The 25,296-nt window shown below is 43.8% G+C and overlaps 2 protein-coding genes across 2 annotated transcripts in view; one reads left to right on the forward strand and one right to left on the reverse strand.

The window, feature by feature from the left end:
* uso1 (USO1 vesicle transport factor) overlaps positions 1 to 25,296 on the forward strand; it is a 412,569-nt gene that overhangs the window by 213,978 nt on the left and 173,295 nt on the right. The gene's annotated exons all lie outside the window — the stretch shown is intronic.
* Positions 1 to 25,296, reverse strand: part of cntln (centlein, centrosomal protein) — an 87,914-nt gene that overhangs the window by 36,568 nt on the left and 26,050 nt on the right. The window contains exons 11-16 of the mRNA XM_073467368.1: positions 21,140 to 21,259; positions 18,145 to 18,266; positions 14,484 to 14,600; positions 7,670 to 7,770; positions 4,517 to 4,614; positions 3,044 to 3,573 (exon numbers count right to left, since the gene is read on the reverse strand). Coding sequence (XP_073323469.1) covers positions 3,044 to 3,573; positions 4,517 to 4,614; positions 7,670 to 7,770; positions 14,484 to 14,600; positions 18,145 to 18,266; positions 21,140 to 21,259 — 1,088 coding nt within the window. The remainder of the gene's footprint in view (positions 1 to 3,043; positions 3,574 to 4,516; positions 4,615 to 7,669; positions 7,771 to 14,483; positions 14,601 to 18,144; positions 18,267 to 21,139; positions 21,260 to 25,296) is intronic.

Raw genomic sequence — 25,296 nt, forward strand, 5'->3', positions numbered from 1 at the left:
TAAATTTAGCCTTATGAATACAATTCTGAAATCATCTCTCTTTTATTTTTTACTATACTTTCTATATGTATGCATCATATGCAGATTCAAAATGACAAATTAATGAAAGGTGTTTCAATATTCGACATATGGGGTCACTGAACGGTGTGATCAGAATGAAAATGACATAAATCATTTGCTAGTGTCTTCACAGTCACCAGATCTCATCCTAGTTGAACATCAATAGGAGATATTGGAGCACTCTCCGCCACCATCGTCAAAACACCAAATGAAGGAATATCTTTTAAAAGAATGGCTGTACTTCATATTCTTCTAGCTGAGGTCCAGAGAATCATTTACCTGATGTTTAAACGTAAGTTATACTTAGTTATACTATACAAGTCAGCTCCTCTAAAAGTAAGAAAACACTAAAAATCAACTGAGATGAGCATAATTTAATCTACAGTATAAGGTAAAACTTGCTGACCCAAAAAATATTACATTTATTACATCTTGGCCGCAACAGTTAACCGACATTGTTAATTGACATTGTTAGTAACGGATGCTGTTTTTTCAGGACTATGAGGCCATGATATTTCAGTGCAACTTATGTAAATCTGGAATTTAAATGTATACATTAATATATTAACATGTTTAACCATCAAGCATATCTGGTGCCGACTAGTGAGGGTAGCAACATTTAATTGACTAGGTTAGGAACTTCTTTTCAAGAAGGCCAAGATTTTGTGAGCAAAGATAGATGATTTGTGGGTTTTATTGGTAATTTGTGTTAAAACTTGTAGACCTTTTCACTCTTCTCACAACCATTAAGCGACATGTATTTAGTGCTGCTCTTGTGCTTTTTCTCTTCTTCTCTGTTTATTGGCAGACTGCAAACCAACTGTAAAGGTGCTTACTGCTACATACGGCATCAGACAATATTCATCGGCTATAATTTCACTGATACGATAAATAACCAATAATATACATTTCCTAATATTGGGCTGAGAATTTATTACGTGATCATTTATAGGGACGATATGTAATCGTGCAACTCTAATTTATTCTCACTTTAATTCAATCTATTTGTAACATTATGAAAGAATGTGTAACTATTTTGGTCATGAGTTTCATATACTTTCTGTATTTCTCATCGGATGGGGGACGCTGGGACAAAATCTTATCAAATGGGGGTCTGTGGTCTAATTTGTGTCAGCTTAGGGGTCCTTAAAGTGAAAAAGTTTGAGACCCACTGGACTAGTCGACTTATTGCACGCATCCATATTTATGAGAGGGACCACTGAACCCGGCCGAGATATTTTATGCAGGTTTTTCCTTTCCTTATCAATGATCTGTCACTCATCTCTAATGTAGTGCAGTTATTAAGAACATATTAAACATGTAAACACAATCATATTCCTATTAACAGAACAATCCAATACGATTCTGAACAAGCCCCCCTGCTCTCATTCTGTCCTGCTCTCTAACAAAACTGCTGATCTGCTCAAAATGGTCAGCTGCCTCCAGCGGCTCAAAACTTGAGAGAGGGAGCCAGAGGCAGCGATAAAAAGGAGGGGGGGAAAAAACAAAGACTTGTCAGTAGCTTTAACGAGTCTGACATCTTTATTTGGCACTATTTAAGCCAAACCTCCTTAGGCAGAAATACTGTATTTCCAGCAGTGCCGGCCAGGCATATTGCTGAAGAAGACCGCTGCGTGATAAGAGACGCAGAAGGCTTTACAGTAACAAATCAGTCGACAGGTGCTTAAATAAGACAACATCTCAGTTTAGACCCCTTCTTCACAAATCCACTTAGATCCTCCTCTCAGGTAAAAGCGTATATTAGACTGCTGCTTATTAGCCACATGGAGAGGTATTAGGAAAGCAGGGCATAGCTGCACCCAGTCCCTGTTAAACGGCCTCATGTGGATAGAGATGGGGTGGATTACAGCCTGATGAATTAGTTGGTGAAGAGATGGCGAGTTAGTAGGCAAGAGCGGATAGAGAGAGGCATACAGGGAGAGAAAGTGAAGGGGAATAAATATCGGCGATAGCTCTGAGTGTTTGAAATCAAATCATTCCGACCATCACTCAACAAATGTCGGCTCAGTGGCTTTTTTGCATAAAACATACATGAAATAATTACTGTCGATGGTTCTTAATTTAGAGGGTGTTAAACAGCTTGTAGACATCTGGTACTGAGCCGAGTAGGGTCATTCAAAATTTATCTAACTAAATTAAGGCGAGGAGAGGAGAGAGGAGGGCGGGTAAGATGGAAAGGAAGCGCGTGTGCGCACGTGTGTGTGCGTGTGTGCGCGCGTATGCGTGTGTGTGAGAGGAGGGGGTTAAGGGGTGGCTGGAGGAAATAAGAGTAGCACACACACACATTTGTGAATTGACATGCCACAAGATAGCCAACATGACTACACGCACTAGGTGGGGTTAGCTTCTGTGCATGTACGGTTGTATGTGTGTGTGTGTTTGTATGGCTGGAGGAGGAGATGGGTGTGGGGGCCTGGTACTTGCAGGGGGATCCTTAGCGCTGTCAGGGGGGGGTTAGTGAATATGCAAAGGACCAGTAAATTAAATCAAACTGCCAAACTGTCAATTTCGGGGTAGCGTGACTAGTGCATGAAAATGGCATCACTGGAAGGTATCAAGGCTTCGGCAGCCCCCTTATCCCTGGGCTTTTCTGGCACTGGTTCAACTTTGTGTGGAGAGGTGGCTAATTTTGCATGCAAATTTCAGTCAATAAGCTCCAAGCAAGGCGTCCCAGGATATTTCAAAGGATCTGACAGTAGTTTCCCCCTCCTCTCTCCTTCTCTCTATCATTCTTGCTCGCATTCTTCTTTTGGCTCCTGAATACCAACTAGACAGACGATGAAATTCAATCACCCATTTGCTTACGCTTTGCATATGCACGTTGTCCCCTCGATGCTGCGTGCCCCCCCCCCCCCCCCCCCCACAATTCAGCCAGCCCACCCTCAACACTCCAACCACCTAAAAATAATGAGGAGGCAGGCAGTGAGAATAAGTGCATCTGTGTGTGTGTGTGTATCATTACCTATCTGCGCTCATATCCTCCCACTCGTCCTTAGTGGGACTCTGGCTGCGGCCTTGCCAGCTGATGGCTTGATTGGGGCTGACTGTTCGGTGGCTGCGCTGGTGTAGCGGACCTCTGAGTCTGGTTGTTTTGAATTTGACCTTGCTGCTAATGTTGCCAGAGATCCCGCCTGGCCGCGCTGGTCCTGCTGCACGGTTCTTATAGAAGTCCCTGGCTGCCCTGAGGATCCCTAGCTCCTGTCTCAGCTTCAGCAGCTGATGATGAAGCTTGGTAGTGTCTTTCTGAGAGGCAGCCAGCCGGGCTTCAAGAGCCATGATCTCACTGCCATGCCGCTCCGCCTGGGCCATGGCCTGGGCCTGGGCTGCCTCTTCACGTACAGCTTCCTGGGTTCGCAGGTGATCCAGGGAGGCTTTGAGTCGGCAGCAGTTGTGGGCCAAGTCTTCCTTGGCCTCAAGTAGCTGCTCTTTCTCTTCCCTCAGCCTCTCTGTCTCCTCCTCCAGGGACATCATCCTTCGCTCCAGCTGTTCAATCTGAAGGAATCAGAGATACAGGGTCTCAGCAGTACAACATTTTTTCCCTTGCATATCTGTCGTTTACCATAAAAACTTCTGATCACGCTGCTCTTGCAGTGCTTGTAAAAAGAACATTCAAAGCCTGAGTTGACCCTGTTGTTGCTCTACAGTCTATCCTATAAGTGAAAACATAAATGAGGGAGTCCAGTTTCTGATTTGACCTGCGTGTGGTAGCATGCACACAGTGGTTTCCCTCTCTAGACATTTACTCAAGGGTGCATGTGCCAATGCATATATGCTGAACCAATGAGGGAAGCAGCACCACAACTCCCCAGCCTGGCAAGGCTATGGACAGCTGACTGGCACCCCCTTACCCTGATCACCCCTAACTAGGCAGCAACCAGCAGCACTTAGTCCATTTGTTAGATCTTTGGTGCAGACTGTTTAAGAGAACAGTGGATGCCTGCTGGGTTTGTGCCTCCAGGCATTTTTTCCCTTTTATTTGGATCTCACTCTGCCCGCTGGTGAGGCCTGGTACCTTTCAAACAAAATTAGATGGCTATCCCCACTCTTGATGATTCACTGCCACGAATGCAGAAGGGGGGCAACATGTAAACTCATGCAAGCAAGGGTTTTAAAAGCATGTGTGCATAAACATGTGGAACATACTGACAGCTCTGATGCAAAATTTATGATAAATTATCTGCTGTTTTTCAGGATTAATACAGTTATTACAGTCACAGCTACCCCTATATTTTTTTATTTTTTTTATGGTAAAACAATTTCTTAGCTGACAGTCAACTCGGAAATGACTAAATGATCAATTCTCCAAGGAGTGAGAACACCTTTGAATCATTCTTGATAGAGCAAAACCAAATTGGCATTGTGCTCAGTTATGGCTCTGTCGGGTTTCTTTCATTGGCAATGACAAAGAACACTTAACGATGGCATAGTGCTGTACCTTTTTAAATGACTGTTCCATCCACTCTGAAGAAACAGAAAGCTTTTTCGGAGTGCTGCTTTTGACCTGGCGCTCCTCTACCACTTTGTGAATCAGTTCTGCAAAGGGAACAAAGCTCGTTATTGTGACATGATGTGTCAAACGCAGGCTCAATCAATAGAATGATAAAAAAAGAGGGTACATTAAATCAATTATCATTACTAAGGTCTAATTTCCTTCCCAAGGTCCAGTTTTTTTTCTTTTTTTCTTTTGTCAGTCAAATCAGAAGGAACTCAGATTCACTAATGCTGTTTTCATAGGGCCTTGAGATTCACAGCTAAAACCCACCTCCTGTTTCTTAAACCTTATCAAATAGCCTTTTTTCCTCCCTATTAACAGAAAGGTGTTTTATTTAGTAGTCCACGCGGAAATAGGAAAACAGTGTTCAAAAGCGTACACTGGTACATGCTATGTGCAACCTCTCTCTAGGGATCTTAAACAAACGAAGAGAAGTGCTTGAATCCCTTGTGAACACACAGCCCCAGGCCGCACTGCTTTGTAGTCCACTATGTTTCCCCAATGGACAACTAATCTCCGCAGACTAACATGCTGCTTTATTCTGAGAACTTCAATAGTGGCCTTGGCAAACATATGATTTAGGCTTTATGATAACAACAGAATGCATGCAGGAGTCAAAGAGCTTGGGGATTTGACGCACACATATTCATGTGCGCATACACAATCCAACAAGCCTCACAGTGTCCCTGTTTGACATACAGTAAACACCCGCAAAAGTAGCAATCTTTTCACTGCTTCCCGAGATGCAAAGGGCAACACAAAACAATATAAAACTTTCTGCCTTTCATTCTTTCCTGTTAAACATTCACGACAGGATGACCAAAATAATTTGTACAATGAGGCAGGAAACATTAAATATTCAGGACCTTGACTTTTCAGGTCAGTTGATCTTGTGGAGAGTGAGCTGGAAAAAGAGGCCATAGAAGGAGCGAGTAAGAAGAGAGAGGGTTATGTTGTGAGGGGCTGCTGCTCCCTTGCTTTGCATTTGACGCTTTGCCCAGGGAAGTTTGTTACTTTGAATTAGCCTGCTCTTTTGTCTCCCCAGCATGTCACATTCAATCAGACAGAGCACCAAATAGGACAGGAGGGCTGCCGGGTTCGCTGGATACATAACCAGGTTGGGAGACAATTATCCAGCTCCAGTGCTGGTGGCTTGGGAGTTGGCACCTCAGCACTACCTTGATAAGAAGACGTGGTGGCTCCCTAGTCACCCACTGTTGGAGGAGGTCCTGGCACTGCGGCATATATTAACGTCCCTCCCACATCTCCTCACGGGCTGCAGCACAAAGGCCCTGCTCCTTTCATCTGCTGCCTTTCGTTAGTGTGATCGTGGCGTGAGAGCTTCAACCCTCCATCCCTTTGATCGGGTCACAGAGGTTCTTCAGGAGCACATGCTGTGGCCATTCACAATTTTTTTCTAAATAATGTTGAGTTTACTTCCTGTTGACTCTAAACAAATTGGTTTTAATCCAGATGTAAATAATACATACCCTAACCCGCTAAACTGGGGAACACATTGTGTGAATTCACTCTCAAGGCTTTTGTTTCACTTTAAAGAGTATTAAAATCAGGCAACCAACATTTTTGTGAGGCTAGCCATATACAGTACTGCCCTAAGCTTTAAACTAGAGTGAATTCTACTTGATAGAAACTAGAAAATAATTTGTACATGATAACACAAAAGACGAGAACAGATACTCAGGCTTTTGTGTAGCATTTATATTTAGTGATTATTTGTCTGATAAGATGTAAAACTCCGTCCTTTTGAAGGCGTTTATTTCCTTGTATTCCTGACAAGACTGTCAATAGGAGTGGATCCACTATTTTAATTAGTGCCATCCTTTAAATCACATACTTGCATGTCCAACAGACACCATCATCGGTTGTGAAGAAAATGAAAGTGATCCAGGACAGATTTGTTATTGAACCAGTTAATTAAGGCCAGCGGTTGAGGTGGTCAGTGTCTGACAAAAGGTTGCAGATTGGATTAAAAGTGATGTGCATTTTAACATTGGGAATGATATATGCAGACAAGATGAACACGACTTGATCTCCCAATCAATTTGCAAGGAGTTGATCAAGTCTTAATTGAGTTGTCTTATTAATTCCACTGGGAGTCGTCTTATTAATTCTACTCACTAATACACATGGCCCAGAGGTAAGTGGATAGCTTAAAGGTGCTGTCATGTTAAACAGGCGTACTTTTCCATTACAGGTCCACTACTTCCAGCACTTTTTACTTTCTACTTTAGGCCTGTGGCAACATCCTTGGGTAACACTGTAGAGAGCAATGCAGGAAAATTAATACAAGGATGAAGATAAAAATTTAGGCAAAATATTTCCGGACAAAAAGAAAGGGAAAAGAAAAATGAAATAGAAAAAAGACTTAATACAAAATGTGATTTTAAATAGCTAGTGCACTACCCTTTCAAAACATGCTGCTCACTGCTCACAAACTCATCTGGGCCATGCCGAAAAAAATCAAACATGTTTGATATTTACGATGTAAAATATATGATTACATCCCTACTTTCTGAGCTGGACCACAACATCCAATGAGAGCCGCATCCTGGAGCAGCTGACAGTACTGCCAGGCGACGGTAAACTTTCTATCCCTTTAGTGTTGACAGAAATGCAGAATAGAAAACCTGTGTTGACTGTGTCTCCCCACTCATCCAGACTCATTTAACCTTGTGCTTCTCGTTTGCTGTCACTGCTACGTGTTATCACAGCAGATTGTTGCACAATGCTAATTTTGTTTTTTTGTTTATGTCTGCTTCCCCATGATATCACCTGAGCCATGAAGCCAGAGCTCTGAAGCCACACCCCCGCTGCTTCTCAGAGCAGTGTTGGCTGTTTATTCAGAAATATTAATATTAAACATGTTGCATGTCCGAATTGCACCAAATTCAACACTGTTCTTCCTTGGGTCCCCAGCAACAAAGCTGTCAAGTGTGAAGTAGATTGGTTAAACGGTGCTGGAGATATGTGAATGACATTCAGACAGATTTCTAGCTTTATAGTTGGAACATTTTCACCTGGTTATTTTCAAGTCCCCATAATACTTTCCCAATATAGAAGAAAAAAAGGGTTCACCTTGGTGTTCATTAGCAAGACACAGGTGGAGCTCCTTCACTGTGGCTCGGTCCATGGCAGCCTGGACTCGCAGCATGTCCAGCTCCTCCTCCAGGCCAGCTCTGCAGTCACACAGAAGATAAACTCTCCGTCACACAGCTCTTACGTCAAATCTATCCTTCCTCAAATATGAATGGAAAAACAAAAAGAAATATGAAACCACTACAAACACACGCATTGTACAGTATAATGAGTATCTTTTTAAATCTCCACAAACATCTCTCTGGATTCCACTGTGGACTCAATTATAGTAGAAACTTTTTTTAAAAAAAACTTGAATCTCATGCACTGGCTTTCTCTTCCCAACAGAAAAGACGACAACGTGAAGAAATCAACTAATTAAAATGCTTTTTAATTCATCTGGAAATCAAAGTGACAAGCAACATGAAACGCCAAGGTAGGGAAGTACAGTGTGCGGCTCTGTGTGTGTAACAGACAAACAGAGACTGGGAAGTGTGCACAATTACCTCTCTGCAATTAGCTTGATTCCTGCTAAAGGCTAATTACGTGGAGCCATGCTCGAGACTTTGCACTTTCAAGTTATTATTAGGACCCCAACTGAAGTCTACTGAGGATACACACAAGCCCACTGAGACAACCACACCTGAAACACACACCTAATTTCCCTCCCCTCTGCTCCACAGAGTCAGAGACAAACACTAGAAACAAGCTCCTGCTACTGTAGTGGCATTCTTCCCTCAGTTAACCTCATTACAACAGCAGGTCTTCATGCTGACTGACTTCTTAAGGCATGCAGCGAGTGCAGCATGCGTGATACACTCTGAAGTGTTTGAGGAGTAACAGGGCATTTGTGGCTGTGGTGAACTATGATGAGCATAATGGCAATTAACTAAAACCAGACACTTGTTCCAACCAATCTAATTTTGCGAGATCAACCAAGAGATTTTTCCATACATGTGCCAAGAAAATGACTTGGGAAAAGTTATCGCCATAGCTAGGGGAAGGAAAGTAATTAGCTTTTTAGCCCACACAGTCCAGCAGAGGCCTGGTCTAATGGCTGACCGCAGCTTAAATAAGTACACAAATGACTCTCCCTGAGGGGGGTTGAGGAGGCAGATGAATATGTGTCGCTCCTCTATAGATTTTCCTCCATAAATGAACTCAAGTCGATGAGGCAACGGCACTGGCCTTATGTGTCCAGGCTGTTAATGGGACAAACGAGCTGAAATATGCAGTATGTGGAGGGAGCTTGTTCCATCTCATGTTTCTCTTTTATGCCTTTTCGGATGCTGATGGTATTGACGCTAAACCAAAGTTCATATGCAAAACATTCAGTTATGTTGAGGGATAAGCATACTTTCTTGGATGGAGAAGGGATTAGATTGCAGATGGAGTTCATTGGCCAGGGGGCCTCGAGTTTCACATCATAACATTGTAGAGATGGAAGACTATTGGATCCTGAGTCAGTAACACTAAGTTGTTACAGTGTGTGCTCCAATCTGCCATATACCATTTTTACACCAAAATAAAACTACTTTGACACTAGAGGTTATTGACTCATTTTCTATTTCTGGCAGGAGAGTTTGCCTATTTGTTTTTTTTTTTTTCCTTGTGTGCCACGTGTCAAAAAATGTGCCAGTATAACAGAGAGCAGTAGAAAGTAGCAGATTATACACATCAGACTACATCTAGAAGGCGCTAGGACGTGGTTTAAAAGTCTTAATCAATAACATTTTAAATGAGACAGTTTTTTTCCTGGAGCAGATGATGGAAGTTGCTAAGGAGTGAAACATCTCACTTCTTTCTCAAGTCTGTTGAGAATTGCACATGTACAGTAATGATCAGGCAGCTGGCAAGGCTCGTGTAGTGACACAGAAGCTTTTTGGTTAATGTAGTAAAAAATCCTAATTAAACAACCTTTAGTTTTCCTTTCATGACACGTTAAAAAAAAAATCCAAAAATTGGAAAAACTGTCTTATTGGATGGAGTTTGCCTCAGTCTCCCCTTACAGTCTCACACCTCACACTTTGCTTCCTTGTGCGAGTGAATCATTTGATAAACAGATGCTTACTATTTTTGAGCCCACTGGGGTCCTGATGTTGGGAAAAGAGTATCTTTGAGAATTCAAAAGGATGTTTAGGCAATGCTAAACAGCTATGGTAGCATCGAGCTACATGTATAACCCAACATCAAAGGCCTATACTTTAGATCTGCGTCACATTATAGCCGTCTCCCCCTCAAACAAATTCTAAGCCTTTCCCCTACGTTAGACTACCTCCAGTAACCTGCAACTTATCTGAAATGAAACCATGTTACCTGTCATATTCAAGCTATCACAGAGGAGAAAAGGTTCTCTACAGCCGTGCCTCCTATAGAGCATTTCAAGTCCTTTTTTCAAAATCTGGATGATAAATCAAATAAGGCTAGCCGGACAATTTCCAATTCCCTCTCAACTTGCCCACTTCACCTTAGGTAGAATAATACTCAGCAGGCATAAAAGCAAAAGAAGTTTCTTGGCAGAATCCAAACTAAAGGCAACAGACAGGTGTTATGTTTGGTAATGATGTGGTCTGCAATGTAAGTCTGTGTCTCACGCCGCTCTTTTGGCCCCGTTTTTGAAAACATTTTCTCTCTCGTGCAGTGCTAGAACTTCAGCCCTGAGCTATCCACTCCATGTCATTTGATCTCGTCTCTACCTATGTTGCACCTAACACAGCTTAGAGCGCAAACTGCCAGCCTCCATCCACAAGGGTGTACAGCACAACATCATCTGCAGCCATTGTGCTTTCGCATGCCAGCCTCCTCTTGGTTTCTTGCTCGGCACATAAAAATACACAGGAAGAGCAGGGAATAGGGTGAGAAAGCGAAAACACCTCTGGCACTTTTATCGCTGGGGAAAGAATCTTGTTTTTGGGGGTGTGAGGGGGATTCCCCTATGGTTAAACTCAGGCTAGAGGGCTGTACGTTCATGGAGGGAGTTTGGGTGGATGAGCCACTGCTGTCAGCAGAAATGGTGACTGGTGGAGTTTACATGTCTCAATGCTGTATTTTAGCTGTGGGCGATGCAGCGGCAAAAGCAACAATGAGTCTTTAAGAGTTAGATTCTCCAGCCACGGGCCACTGATGAGAGGTAAATGGGGATTCATGTAAGAACCACTGGTGGAAACAACCTAAGATGTCCACAATATTCCCTGTTTAAGCGGCTTGTTGATGCCGCAAGGTATCCTAATATAAAATAAAACAATATCATAATGTTGTATTTATTAAACATGAGGAAGAAAAAGACATTTGTCTAAGTAAAAATCACTTTGACCGTGAATGACTATTTGAATATGAGAGGAAATAGGTCCACTACATTCTCTACTGTATGTGTGAGGCTTAGTTCTTTGAAATAACTGTGTTCTTTATGCTCTAATTTCATCTTATGAGACTACTGTAGCTAAGACTGGCGCACTGAAGCTTGCATCATAATTAATAACTAAGTGTAAACCAAGTTTTTTTTTTTACACAATAATTAATTTACCAAATAATTAATGAAGGAAAAACCTTAGTTGTCTGATTTAAAAACATGCATAAAACATTCTGTTTGTGTGTGTGTGTGTGTGCGTTTGAGCAAATGTGTCCCTCCTCCAACTAAGCCCTGGTCCAGGGGGCAAAAGACTCTCATTACTTCTAATACCTTTTAGCAAATCAAGATGAAACGAACAGAAATGGAGGAATATGAGGAACATCAGGGTAAACTTTATTAAACTTAATTAGAGTCAACGTCGCTTACTGGGGAGGTTCAAGTCCATAATGGTCACACTCTATAGAAGAGCTTTCAGTGCTGCTGCAGTGCAAATGATCTCAAAGGCTTTTTCCCCAGTAATCGCTAGCTAATTTATGCTTTGATGTCGTCTGAGTATAGCATCTTAAGTCTGAGGGTGCACTGCATGTGTTTATTCTGTTTATGGAGCCTAAATAATCCCTGCCTCTTTTTAGCAACAGACCTTTAACAACAATTAACAAGCGCGGACATGGAGTGCTGCAGACAGATGCATAATGAGGCAGATAGAATGATCCCACTGCGAATTTTCTAGCCCACCCTGTCCGTAGTTGCTTGCCAGCCATATAATACAACCAGAAGGAAATCTCAATCATGCATTCATCTGAGAGATATTCTAAACTGGTTAAATGTGGAGAGATGGCTATTTTACTTGGAATGTTTGCTGTCTAAATAATGAAAGCTACAAGGCAGTCCCACACCACCAAGGAAAGTTGAAATCATGACATTTCTAGCGTCAGCACATGAAGTGCTTTCGACATATTCAACTTGATCCATGTGACACGTAGACACCATTTTTTTTAAACTGGGACCCTGGTTTTGATTGTACTGTTAAAGCTGCTGTATGTGTTGTTGTGGTTGTAGCTAACTTCCTGTCCATTTTGCAGTTAGCAATTCCCTCCCTCTGGTGCTTAAGCACATGGAATATAAAAACTTACTAGCCCCAGTTACAATACACACTGGCTCCAAACTGCTTCATCAGCACAAGAACTGTTGCGACCTTCATGACATGACTTTTCCACAGTCAAGTAGTGACACACAAACTTTGGACCACCATGTGCAATGCGTACAGGTTGTCTGGAGTGATGTCAAAAGTCGCCAAAGAATACACATTTGTTGCTGACTGCACCCTTAGTAAATCAGCTACAACAGCAGACAAATAGACCCGTTTCACCTTCTTGCGCAACCTCTAATTCAAGTGCAGAGACCAGAGGGGTGCCTGGGCTCCATAACCTTCTCTTAACACTGTAGGGACCCACTGTGCAGGAGTTATTCCAGCAATATTCATTCTGGGAAATGGTCATGTGGGGCTCAAGACAGTGTTTTACTAGTGCTGTTTTTGAAGGAGGTGATAGGGAGCATCTGTGCACAATATCATGACAATGAGAAAAAGCGATTGAGAGACAAATGGAGAGTTTTAACCGAGGCTCTCCTCTAAAGCCCGCCACTAGGCATTTAAGCTTTATAAGGGGCCTTTATTTGGCCCTAAATTCTTCAGCTGCCAGGAGTTAATTATCCATTAGTGGATAATTTCTAACACTTATCTAGCATAACCTTCACAAGCACAATCATTATAATACGGTCAACGGAACAACAAGCTGCAAATGCTTGCCCCAAGAGTTTCCTGGCAGTTATGCTTCCACAAACTCTTGTTGTAACACAATGAAGCACACACTTATGCCTCTCCGCAGAAATTTGCATTGCAGGGGAGTAAAGCTGTTTGGTTAATCTGGCTTCGTCCATAGTCCCAACAACAATCCTATCTGTTCACTGCTGCACCTTCTCACAACAGGTATGGAAGAAAGCGAGGAGTGGAATAGAGATGGGCAGTGTGCTGCTTTCGCTTAGTTCAACACACTGAGCTGTGCGTGTGTTCAGATGTGTGCCCTGGAACGGAGAGTTTTTCTAAAGCACAAGTTTAAAGACCCGAGCCAAGTTTACTTTGCACCAGCCACCCGGGTAAGGAGGGGCCCTGGGGGCGGGAATGGAGGAGATGAGGTGGAGCTGGTCAGGGGCACATGAAGGGGATCAACACTAACCCCGGAGGACAGGCCAGTTACACAGCTCGGAAAGAGGCCAGGCGCTCTCCATCCCTCGTGGTTTCCCTCACAGGTCAGTTCCAAGGACCCTGCGTGTTCACCGTAGCCTGCTCTCCCCCCTCGATGCCCCACCCCCAGACCATCCAGTGCTCCACTCTGCTCAGCTCCAGCCGTGGCCGGGCAGGCAGGCGGATGGACATCCCTTAACAGGCAGCATCGGCGGCACTAGGGCTGCTAGCCTGTAATTAGCTCGGACAGCTCAGGCTTGGAGAGAGGCAGCCGGGCTATATCATAATGAGCTCAGCTGGGATTAGGAGGACAGGGCAGGGGGTGAGCAGAGGGGAAAGCAGTAGAGGGGGTGGGGGGGGCAAGTACCAGAATTCTGGCCTCAGCCTACTGCAGCATCACAGAGGGCCGGAGGGAGGCAGCTGGGAAGACGAGTAGGAAGAGGGGAAGAAGAGGGTACAGAGGCACAGGATAGAGGAGGGAAGAGGTGAGGAGAGGTGAAGGCTAGGGGAGATAGGAGAGAGGAAGACTGTGGCTTTAGGCCAAGCTTTGTGTAGCATCATAGAGGGTCAGTGTTAGTGGTACGGTTACAGGGGCTGCTCAAGATCAAACAAGACAATTGCTATACTACACCCAGAGAGAGACTCAAAGACAAAGACAGGCGGAAAGGAAGACAGGGAGACAGAGAGAAGGAAAAACTAAGTAACAAAGAAAGGAATTAAATAAGTACCTCTTGCAGAAAAGGCACATTGTGATTAAAAAAGTCACCAAACTCTACATCAACATTTGAGCTAACAACACAACTACAGCTTAGAGACTATAAGTATGTAAAGTACCTTATTGACACTCACTTAATAACACTAGCAACGGGACAACCGTTTGGCATAAATGTTCCATTAAAAATGCAATTATTTCACAAAGACACAGCCAGGGATTCTGATAATGTGATTTTACTTCCTTCACTTTTATGTGTGAATTTTTGGGCAGCCAATTTTACAAATGAGCACAGAGTCTAATGATCTTGCTTTGGCCCCCGCTGGCTGGTAATGATGTGGAGGGCTAGGTGGATGCTGTGAAGTTGGGAAGGGCACAGTCCAATTTTAACACCCACAAACAAGAAGGGACAGTGGGAGTGCATGTCGGCATGTGTGTACACTTGTAAGTGTTAAACGAAAGACGTCTACAGTATGTTTCAGCCAGGCAACTTTGACAGCAGGTGACTTACTTTTCAATGGAGAGCTTCCTGGTGAGGTTTTTCAAGTAGGCCAGCTCATTCCACACCGCATCACTGTCCTCTTGTCGTAGCTGCCACGGTTCTGCACGCTGCATCCTTCCACCTGGCCTGGACACACACATACACACAAGTTAAGAAGACAAAAGTTTAAATGTAGAGGCAAGCAAATAAATTGAAGAAGTAGCTTCATTTATGGAACACACACACATGTAAAGCAAACATGCTAACAAGGGAAAATGTTTGCTACTGTACATTACCTTGCTGCCTCTGGCCAATTCACAAGGGGTAACAAGGCCCCTTAGTCTCACTCTGGTTTTGTTATTCAGTCATCTTTAGCAGTATTCAAATGAGCAGCCTTGACTTTGACATTTCAGTGGCAAATCATGTACACACGTATGCATGTTTGTTAGAGCCCAGGGCACTGCCCGTGCGGCAGGGCGGTGGACCATTCCCTGTGTGCCATGCAAATGTAAATAATGGCAAAAACACACTCGCAAACGAGGTCATTCAAATGTCTACACCTCACTTATGAATACTTAATGACACTTTGTGCTCAGTGGCTGCCCCCTCCATTGAACTTCCCCTTCAACTCACACACATATATACACACACACACACACACACACACACACAGACACACATTGTCCCTGCTGCTCCCAACTGCATCCCCACACACACCCAATTCATCAATCAGTCTTAGTCCAACACATTCGATTCCAATTAGCCTTTCATTTGCAAACTAAAATGGCTTTTAATGTAAATCCACAGATTGTAAAGTAGCAGGTGATACGAGAATACCAGTTTTGTCCCACACACCACAGTTTTCATTTTTACTCAATCAATGCAATAGAGGTGTGGAAATGGATTGTGAGGGTCACTGCTATTGCGGAGGACTCCTTTTCCTGTGGTCATTATTGGCTATGTAGACACAGCCACGCTACGCTAATACTAGTTAAACCCTGGTGCCTGGGAGTTTGAGGCTACTGAGGAACGGCAAATGTTTTCATTTAATACTGCTAATGCCCCTGTGAGCAATTTGGAGCCCTTGAACTTATCCGTAGTGTGTGTGTGTGTGTGTGTGAGTGTATATGTATGCTATCTTTGGGCTTGGGTTAGTTTCCCAGAGTGCAAAGCTACTTAACGGATAATCTCACTGTATAGTCACAGAGATTGATACACTTTTACTCAATCTACTGCGAGCACACAGCGAATTCAGACTAAACTATCTTAGCACTGCCCGGAGCTGAATAAGTACATGATATTTTACCCACAGCTCTGTTTGAATTGTCTCTGTGTGATTTTCAGGTATGTAGTGTATCAACTGCATTCCTTATGAAAGGTGTATGAAGCTTTATTAAGTCACGGTAAAGCTTTATACATTTTAATTTGTTTACAGTGGGCCTAAAAGCTGTTGAACATGGAGCCATGAGAGAGCTATCTTCTTCAGGCCTCAGTGCTTCCTCCCCTATGGTATCCTAGTTTCCATTATTAAGCAGGAGGAAATAGAGAGAACTTTTCCACGCCGCTGCGGCTAATTGCTCTGATTCAGGGGGAATCTGTTTATGGGCGCAACTTTGATCAGAGTACGGATGCTTTAATAACCTTTAATTTTATTTACTCACCCCCATCATCCCCAGTCTGATTAAAAAACTTTTTCCCTTCTCTAATATAAATAAGAACTTGGCTTTTTTCTCCCTCTCCTTCATGCCATTTTTGGAAAATATGGCGGTAATGGTGAATGGCAGGGTGGTTTCACTGGGACTGGCCAACTGCTCACCGCCTGCATGCTGATGAGCCAACGGGAGCCTTCGTCTGCCTCGAGATTGGCTGGTAGTTCCAACCTGGGCGGGACTGGCTAATCACACATACTGGTGACGTCACTCAGCAGCTTGCCGTACAGCAACCAATTGTCTGATTCAATACCTGATTCTGCTGATTAAAGGTGAAGATTGATATGAGGGAAACTCAAATCTGGGAGGTATAGAAAAAAATATGTTAGTTTAACACTAATACATTTTATCTGGTGTACACTCTGTATATAAAATTAAGTACTTGGAAGTATACAGGCATATGTGTGTGGCAGGTATAGAGGGAGACACATCGCAGTCTTATCTTTTGGTCCTGCACACAAAAGGGGAACAAAAACGACCCCCCGCATCTTTCCAAAAAGGCAACAACACAGCATGGAAGCTACAGGGAAATCCCTAACAAGCTCGAAATGCAATGAGACTCGACGCCTATCCCCACTGACTTGTTAGGGCCCTGATTTCCAAGCACTAATGGGAGTATTTAAGTCATTTTCTATTGTCTCTCATTCAGGCTGGCATTACCCCAGTGGGTTTAACAGCTATTTAAGGATGGGGCTTAATGCCAAATGAATGCCAGGATCATAACATTGAGTGACTGGTTGGTGCCATGGAGGGCTCTGACTGAAAAGGGCAAGGCTGCCTATTGCATCAATTTTATGTCAAATCACTCATGAAATATGGACACTGACACAACAAACTTATTATTATGGACTTGCAGTTCTTCTTAGCTCTATTCTCTTAACCACAGCCCTGTTGTATGTCTTATTATACAAACATACATGTTTCCTTTTCACAAAATCCAAGTGTTTGACAAAAGTGCATTATATCACAAGATGGAACATTTCTTTGATAACCTGCTAAAATGTAGAACAGCAGCACAACTGGTGTTGACTCTGAGAGTTTTCTCTCTCTACATCTCTCTGTCTTTGTTCCCACTGTCTCAGACACATGCTGCTGAGCCGCACTGAGCTGACATGAGCCGAGTCGAGCCTAGCGCTCAACGCGCTCTCTCTCACTCACTCCACTTTCACACGGGCTCACATTGCACTGCTGTTTTCTTTAATTAACCCAGAGAGAAAACAGCTGACGGGGTCAACACTTTGCTCCCGCGCGGCCACCAAACATATGCACCTTTAGTTACATTTTAAAATGGACTCAATGACGCTGTTGGAGAGAAGAAACAGAGACAGTAAAAGTGGGAAAGAGACTGAGGGAGACAATGGAGAGAACAAGACTCTTATATTAATGACATTTTCCAGAGCGTTTTCCGCTTTGTGTAAAAATCCCGTGGTTTCTGGTGAAGATTCAGGAAATAGCCCTCCCCCCTCCTCCTCCCTCCGCAGGCCTTCTCAAACACCTTGCACCCCCCAGGACCAGACACCTCCAGCCTCTGGCTCTCACATCCTAATGAACGCTGAGGGAGAAGAGACGCAGAAGCGCACACACACTTGGCACAAAACGGCCCAAATTGACTGGGCTTAAAACCTCAGAGCTTTTCAAAGGCAAAGGAAGGAATTTCTCCCACTTTCCCAAATCCAGCACTCAGGTCTTGTCAGACAACATGTGGAGAGCAATGAGGCCCTAAGACTATTTGTGAGTGGTTTCAGAGGGTTGTAGCATTTCACAAGGGCTTTTAACATAAGGCAAGGTGAGTAATGTGCTTTGAAAGATCTCTAACTGACTGATGCTGGGAGGAACTGGAAGTTTTCCAAGTTACTTTGTATATTCACAGACTCCACTGTGTGTTTTAATCAATTCCTGTGCATTGTGTGAGTGTATAATATTTGTTTTGTCACATTTTTTCCACAGTGTTGTGTGACAACAGTTTGTTATCGTGTACTCACAAGCCATTTGATTTCTCCATCTCTTTCAGCTGGTCTCTGACTGTCTTGTAGTTTTTCTGAATAAGAAGCAGGCGTTCACGGCGTTTGTCGTGAGCTCTCTTCAGCTCTTCATTCTCCTCAATCTGTTAGGAACACAGAAAAAGGAAGATTTTTTAGTCCAAAAGTTGTACATGTCAATTAAAACATAACTTAATTGAAAAAGGGAGTCAGCTTCAGGTACTCACTGGCACAGTAGTGTGGCAGGGAAGTTGAGAAAAGCCCCTCACCGTCTACATATTTAACACTTTTACCTGACAGAAACCAGCAGGTTCAGATTCCTTTCTCTCTTCACCTTGCTCCCTGACAAGTGCACGCACTGGGCAACTGAGACATCATTACAGGACGACATTTACATGAAGAGTCAATGGGGCCACAGACCACAAAGCAGACATATACACACACACGCACACACACAGCAAAGAAAGTCACTCACTGGAGTTACCAACTGATGACCCACACATGTTGTGTTGGTTGGGGGTGCAGCGGTGGGTTTGTTGCTGACACTGTTGTTGACAGCTATTAAAACACAGCCAGATTGGGCTCCAGCTTTAAAGAAGGAGTAAGAGAAGACAACATATAGATTTTTCTTGTCAGGGGCACCCCTCCTCCCCATCACACTGACCTTAACAGCGAGGGCGATGGAGAAAACACTCTCAACAGGCAGGACAAACAGAGGTGGAAAGAGAGCAAAGGAGGAGAGAAAGGCAGCTGATGAAAATGGAGCAAAGAGAAAGAGAGAACAGAGAAACTAGAAAGAGAAGAAGGAGAGAGAGCACGGCAAAAGATAAAGTGAAAGGAAGAGTGCAGGACAGGTTTCTGCTTGAGTGGCCAGGGCTAGGGAGAGTTGTCGAGCGCTTTCTGAAGGGAAGGAGCTTGTTTACTGCTGATATGACACGGCTGCCCTGCAGAGAGGGAAATGCGAGCCCTCAGCCCTGTTATTATTAACAAGGACAAAGAGAACAGAGAGAGCACACAAACATGCACCGGACACACAACGGGTGTGCCCGCACACACGCGCACACACACGCACGCACACACACACACACACACACACACACACACACACACACACACACACACACACACACACACACACACACACACACACACACACACACACACACACACACACACACACACACACACACACAGCCAATGTGACAAGTATGGATTTTCCCTAGTGCGGATTATTCACAGAGGACATCTGCAAGACATCCTCTGCCCCTTCAAGCTGCCCCCAACCTCTCAAAAACAAGGCTCTAATGAAAGGGGCCAGATCAGGGCAGTGTTAACTGGTGGAACTAGGAGCTAGGGGAGGACACAGAAGAGTTGAGTCTGACTGATGGAGGGTGGGGGGGCAGAATGGAGCAAGTGGCAGGGCATTAGCCACATCATGGCTTCCCAGGCTCCTTATAGAGCTTCCCCTGGGCAGCCCAGCTCTGGTCATCAGGCCACAGACCCTTGCCCACAGATCAATACACCCCCTTACTCAGCCAGCATACACATCTGTGGACGTTCTCAAGCTGAAAAATAATTACACAGCAACAGCTACTGTTTACTTGAAAGTGTGCGGAAGAAAAAAAAAAAGCAGGCCATTATTATGAGAATTGTTTGTTTGTCTGCTGCTGTTAGCTGCTAAGGTCAACATGTCAATGGTACAGGCTGGCGTACCCAATTTGAAAGGCATTCTATTGGAAAGAATTGGATAGGATCAACCGGAGAACAACGGAGTGGACACAGTGAAGTACTCTACTTTAAGATGCTGGAGGTGAGGTCTCAACTGTAGCTGATGGAGGGCATGTTGGTCAATGCCAGATCCGAGAGCTAAATCATGCTCGAAACTAATGCCCTCATTAATATGGTCACAGATTTGAGTTGCCAATCACAGCCTATCTGTGAATACCTTGCTAAATGCTCCTCGACTGACAGACACGTAAATGGCACTATTAACTAAGACAGCCATGCGTGTTGTCTGAATCTACTGTGAGCATTGATGTCTGACTAGGTGTCTGCCAGTGATGTAATTCAGACACTTCAGATCTGACAAGAAAATTATGCTTAATGTGTTCCTGCGATTGTGTTCAAAGGGAGATGACCTCTGCATAATCACTCACTCGATGGTCAGCCTGAAAGATGGAAAGGATAAGGAAAGACAAGAAGGAAGACAGCTTTAGGGGAGAGTCCAGTGGACTGCTGACATAAAATAAAAGAGAAAAAGTCAAATTTTGAGACCTTAAAGGCATAGGGGAGAGGTCAAAATTAAGTGTATTTTGCTTGCAGTGAATTTGACAGACAGAGGGAAAAAAAGACATGAGAATGAAGAATAGTGGGAGAAAGACGTCACAGAGCATGTGAAGGTTAAAAGACCAATAAAGCTGATTCGTTTAAGGGAAAAAAAAACCCTGCTGCATCCGCTATCACCAGAGCAGCTCCTCTCCTGCTGCTTCACTGCCTACGCACGCTCTGTTTGTGTACGCACACATACGTAAATGTGTATGTGTGTTTGAAAGACACTGTAAAAGAAGGTCATAGAGGAGGCAGGCACGGCACTCGTGCAATTGAACCCTTTGGAGACTGGGACTGTTACAGTGCTGGAGACCTTCCTACAACCCAGCAGCTGATAGCAGCAATCATATGCGAGATAGTGGCCGGAGCAACAAGCAGCTCCATTAGTCCTGTCTAGTGCCCCACACTATCAGCTGGACACCACCAGCCCATTGAATGTGCCCTGTTCAGCAAAAAATAACCTCAAGTAGTTCAAAGTCACTGGCAGTCAAAAGCCACTCTCATGTGGGGAAAACATTGAGACAGATGATCAATTCAGAAAAGGCATAGAGAATGCTGTGGGCAGCAGGAAATACAGGACATACAATTAGACATGAAGAAGAGTTGGGGATAAACAGATTAAAGTAGATGGGAGAAAATGAGAGGACATTATGTGTATTCATCTAGTTACCTTCAATTGCAACATTTCCTCAAGGTCTTGGATCCTCTGTTCTGCTCCTCTTCCCCTCCTACTACCCAATTCCACACTGCTGGCTGGGGACAAAGACCTGGACCGCTGCACAGGTGCACCCTGGGACAGCAAAGAAGCACTGGGGTGAGAACTACTTGAGCGCACTTCACTTACACACACCAGCACAAACCCATGCAACAATTAACATCTGTAGAAGCACTGAGTGAATGCCAATAATGGAATTATCCATGTTCACTCCATTCCCCTCTCACCTTGAGTAAAACATGCACATTGTCTTCTTCGGTACACACATACGCACGCACAAACGAACGAGCTACCAGAGGAATAAAGCAAGCTGGAGCAGCAGCCTGCAGAAGCTGAAGGGAGGAGGTTCAGTTTTGTGTGTGTGCGTGTGTGTGTGTGTGCGTGTTTGGAAGCGGGAGTTGCAAGCTGAGAGCGGCAAAGGTTTCTCCCTGCGACTGGCTAATGAGTATGTTCATTTCCATTTACATTGTTTCTTTGACAATAATGATGTCCCATTAGGGGAGACTAAAGGGGCTATAGATTCCAGAATGTGCTGGGCTTCATTACAAGAGGTGGGCAGGGAGGCCGCTCTAATTGCTCTACTAGGGGCCTCCAGGTTACACTTGATAGGACAACTGGAAGAGCCGCCGATTAGGAGAGGGGGGGCCGTTTGCTAGCCGGCCTCTTCTGTAGAAATAAATAAAGAAGTGGAGAAGTGCTTGGGCCGCACTGTAGAAAAGCAGTGGGAACAATATGCTAGTGGAATATGAATATGAGAGGATATGAGGCCCCCTGCAGTGCCAGGCAGGGCTGACCAGATGGCAGGCTAAAATATGCAGTGCGACTAAACGTACAACAGTCCTTGGGCTGGAGTGGAAGAGGAGTACAGGAAGAGGGAGGAGGTGTATAATATGATAGTGGATCAATAAGCCTCGTCTCTTGAAAAACGAGCTTTGTTGTCCACTAAAGTTATACTTTAGATTTCACATCAGGTTGATTTGTTGACACCTGTGGGTACTGGTAGTCACAGCAATAGATTTTAACAATTCAGATCCCAGTGGTCAATTCAAAATGATACATGTGTCAACTACTGGGCGCAGCAAACATCTTGAGGACCTACTTAGCAGAGCAGGAGAAACTCAAATTTATTTATTTTTTTTTACAGTGCAGCCAAACAAACTTACCCATCTTCTACCAAATTAGTTGGTACCGATCAAGTTTCTTAGAACCTTGATGCTATCGAGCGAACCAGCCCATGTTTCCACCAGTTTTGCTCAGTCATTGTAATCAAGGAAGCATCACCAGAGGGCATTGCACAAGGCACAACTTTTAGAATATGACATGCTGACTTCGGTCCAGCAAGATACTGAACCCCAAATTGCTCCTGATAAGCAGGTCGGCACCTTGCATGGCAGCCTCTGAAATCAGCGTATGAATGTGTGTGTGAATGGGTGAATGTCACAAGTGTTGTAAACCATTTCCCATGTTGGTGAAAAAAGGCTAAGTGTGGGCTGTAGCGATTAATATCAAACAGTTGTTCAAGAGTCTACTGAACAATGTCTATGTACAATTTTCTGTGAATTCATTGAATGTGGGTACGCAATTTGAATCCAGCATTGGAGAGGGTGAACTGTACGAGTAACAGTGAAAACTACAAAGGCAATCAGAAAGTGCAAATGTTTAGATTATAACAACAATAAGTACACATTAGTCTTGTGTAGTGACAAAATGTTTACTCTTATTTTACCACCACAGCATACTCATTTGTAAAAATCATTTGCCTGTGACAAAAATTTCTAAGTATGTTAGTGTGACCGGGAATGTGCCCTTGGGCAACAGTTGACTCCAGTGACCTGGTATGCCCGGTTCTGCTATCATGCCAGCATGTGTGCCAACCATGTGTTCTAACTCAGCCTTAATGACTCTATGCAACTAATTAGCAGATTGATCTGCATATTCCTGATGAGTGGCAGGCCAATTGGCTTAGCCCGTATGTGCATGGGGAAAACAGAGAGGCCAAAAGGGGAATCCAAATCAACTAAAAGGCCTAAACTTAAAAGTAAAGATGACCAACTATAAAGCAAGACTTATTGAGGATGTATTCTAAACATGTTTTCAGATAGAAGCACATTTTGGGTAAGATTGATTTAACAACGAGCTGAATATTCCACCATAAGTGTTTCTCTGTATGTAAGAACCAGAGGAGACAAACTGCAGTGTGCTTTGTCTACAAGGAGTTCAGAGGAAAATGACATCGCGACACTGACAAATGACTTAGATTTGCTGCAGATGTTCTCTCTGGTCCAGTTGGACGCCTGTCTGCCGTAGGTTCAGAAGACACATGAATGCCTTCTGTTTAGCGGGAAGCTCTATGTTGTGACATTGTTGTTAATGTTCCACAAGACAGGCTTGAAAGATAAAAAACAGAACACGAGGCAAAGAAAGATGTGCCCGCTGTCTACCTCAGCTCGGCAGCTGGTTGGCGGCCGTGACCTGACCTGTGCATCGCACCCTGTAATGGCTCTGCAAACATGAGAGTGCAATGCAGATGGAGGGGAGGAGGTCATACGGTAGGAGGGAAATGAGGAGAGAGGCCTGTATCTAAACAGAGTCTGTATGCAAGCAAGAGTAAAACTCTTATTTACTGAGGGGTCAGTGTCACTGGCTGTAAAGCAAAGAAGAAACATTTCATCGACTGCCTCGCTCCTCCTTTCACCTCTCCTCCTCCCTCTCTCACTCCATCTCCCAGAGAAAGGGGTCACTGTCATCAATGGGCTTCTTTATGATTGCAGCAGAGTGTCATGTGCGTCTGGAGCTCTCAAAGCTGAACTTGTTCAGGTTCCCGGGTGAATAGGAATGTTATACACTCGCACATAAGCATAGGATAAGACACAGTCATTGACCACTACACAGCAACATGTAAACACAAGGGTGCACACATAAACACTAAGTGGATGTAAACCGTCACCCAAAAAAATCTATTAAAAAGAAGGAAAAAAATGCAAAAGACCATGTAACGCTGCCAAACAACTAAGTATAATATAAGAACAGGTAACATGAGAACTGAAAGTTGCAATGCTCCTGCTCCTCAGTGTGAGCTGGTTACCTTTCCTAAATCCCTCAGTTTCATCGAAATACTGGTAGATGCATAAAGCGTGTGTAGGACCAAAGGGAATTAACCCACCTATCACTGTCCTTGGCAAAAGGCGGAGGGTTAAAGGCTTGCTTGGCTCATGTAAACGGAAGCAACAGGACAGTTTTAGTCCTAAGAAGGAATTGAAGTTTTGCATGCAGTCTACAGCCAGCAGGCTCCCTTCATAAACCTTGTTATTGAGTAAACCTTAACCTCTCACATACCAAACCCAAAGAGCAAGTCACTCAGGGTGTGGGTGATAAATCTGACAGTGTGTCTGTGACACTCGTCTAGTGCTATGGTAGCAACAAGGGATGTCTGCTAAGTAGCCACACCAGTTCCACGGCCTGCTGGGCCAATACAGGGCTTTCAAAAATGTATGATAACCACTCCTCCCTCACTCTGAGCAGAACTGGAGCTGATCTTCAATCCTTAGTGAAAAAGGGAGAAACTGTGCATTTCCTCAAGATCAGAAGAGATCTATAGATGGCAGCTTGAACCTCTCCCACACTAGGAAATCTGCTCCACTGTTTAACACACCAGGAACATGTGTTGTTGCCCTGCATCATCGGTCATTGAGGGATTGGCGAGCCCTAGATCATCATTGCCAGCAATTTCCAAGCCAGAGTAGCCCTTGGAATTCTGTGCCAAATAGGTTGATCCCAATAAAGCTATATATATGGGGTAAACCTCAATAAACTTAACTTTTCTTGCTCATTGATAAGTCAATTCACTTTCATTCATTATTTCAAACTATTTTTCTTTATTTACAGTGATCAGTTTAAGACAAATAGTCAAATGTGAAATGTCACTGTGAACTGCTCGTCACCTCAGCCGATAAGATCACTTTAGGCACTTACTGAAAGAGCTGCAAATTGTGTCCTTGGTGGTAGCATTGGGCCGCACAGAGGATTCATTTCAACAGCTTTTGACCTTGCAGATTGGTGTTATTGTTTAAATGGAGTGTAATGAAGCAAAACTGGTTTATGGTTTCTTTGGA

Source organism: Pagrus major, chromosome 1 (assembly GCF_040436345.1).
Source record: "Pagrus major chromosome 1, Pma_NU_1.0".
Classification (NCBI taxonomy): domain Eukaryota; kingdom Metazoa; phylum Chordata; class Actinopteri; order Spariformes; family Sparidae; genus Pagrus; species Pagrus major.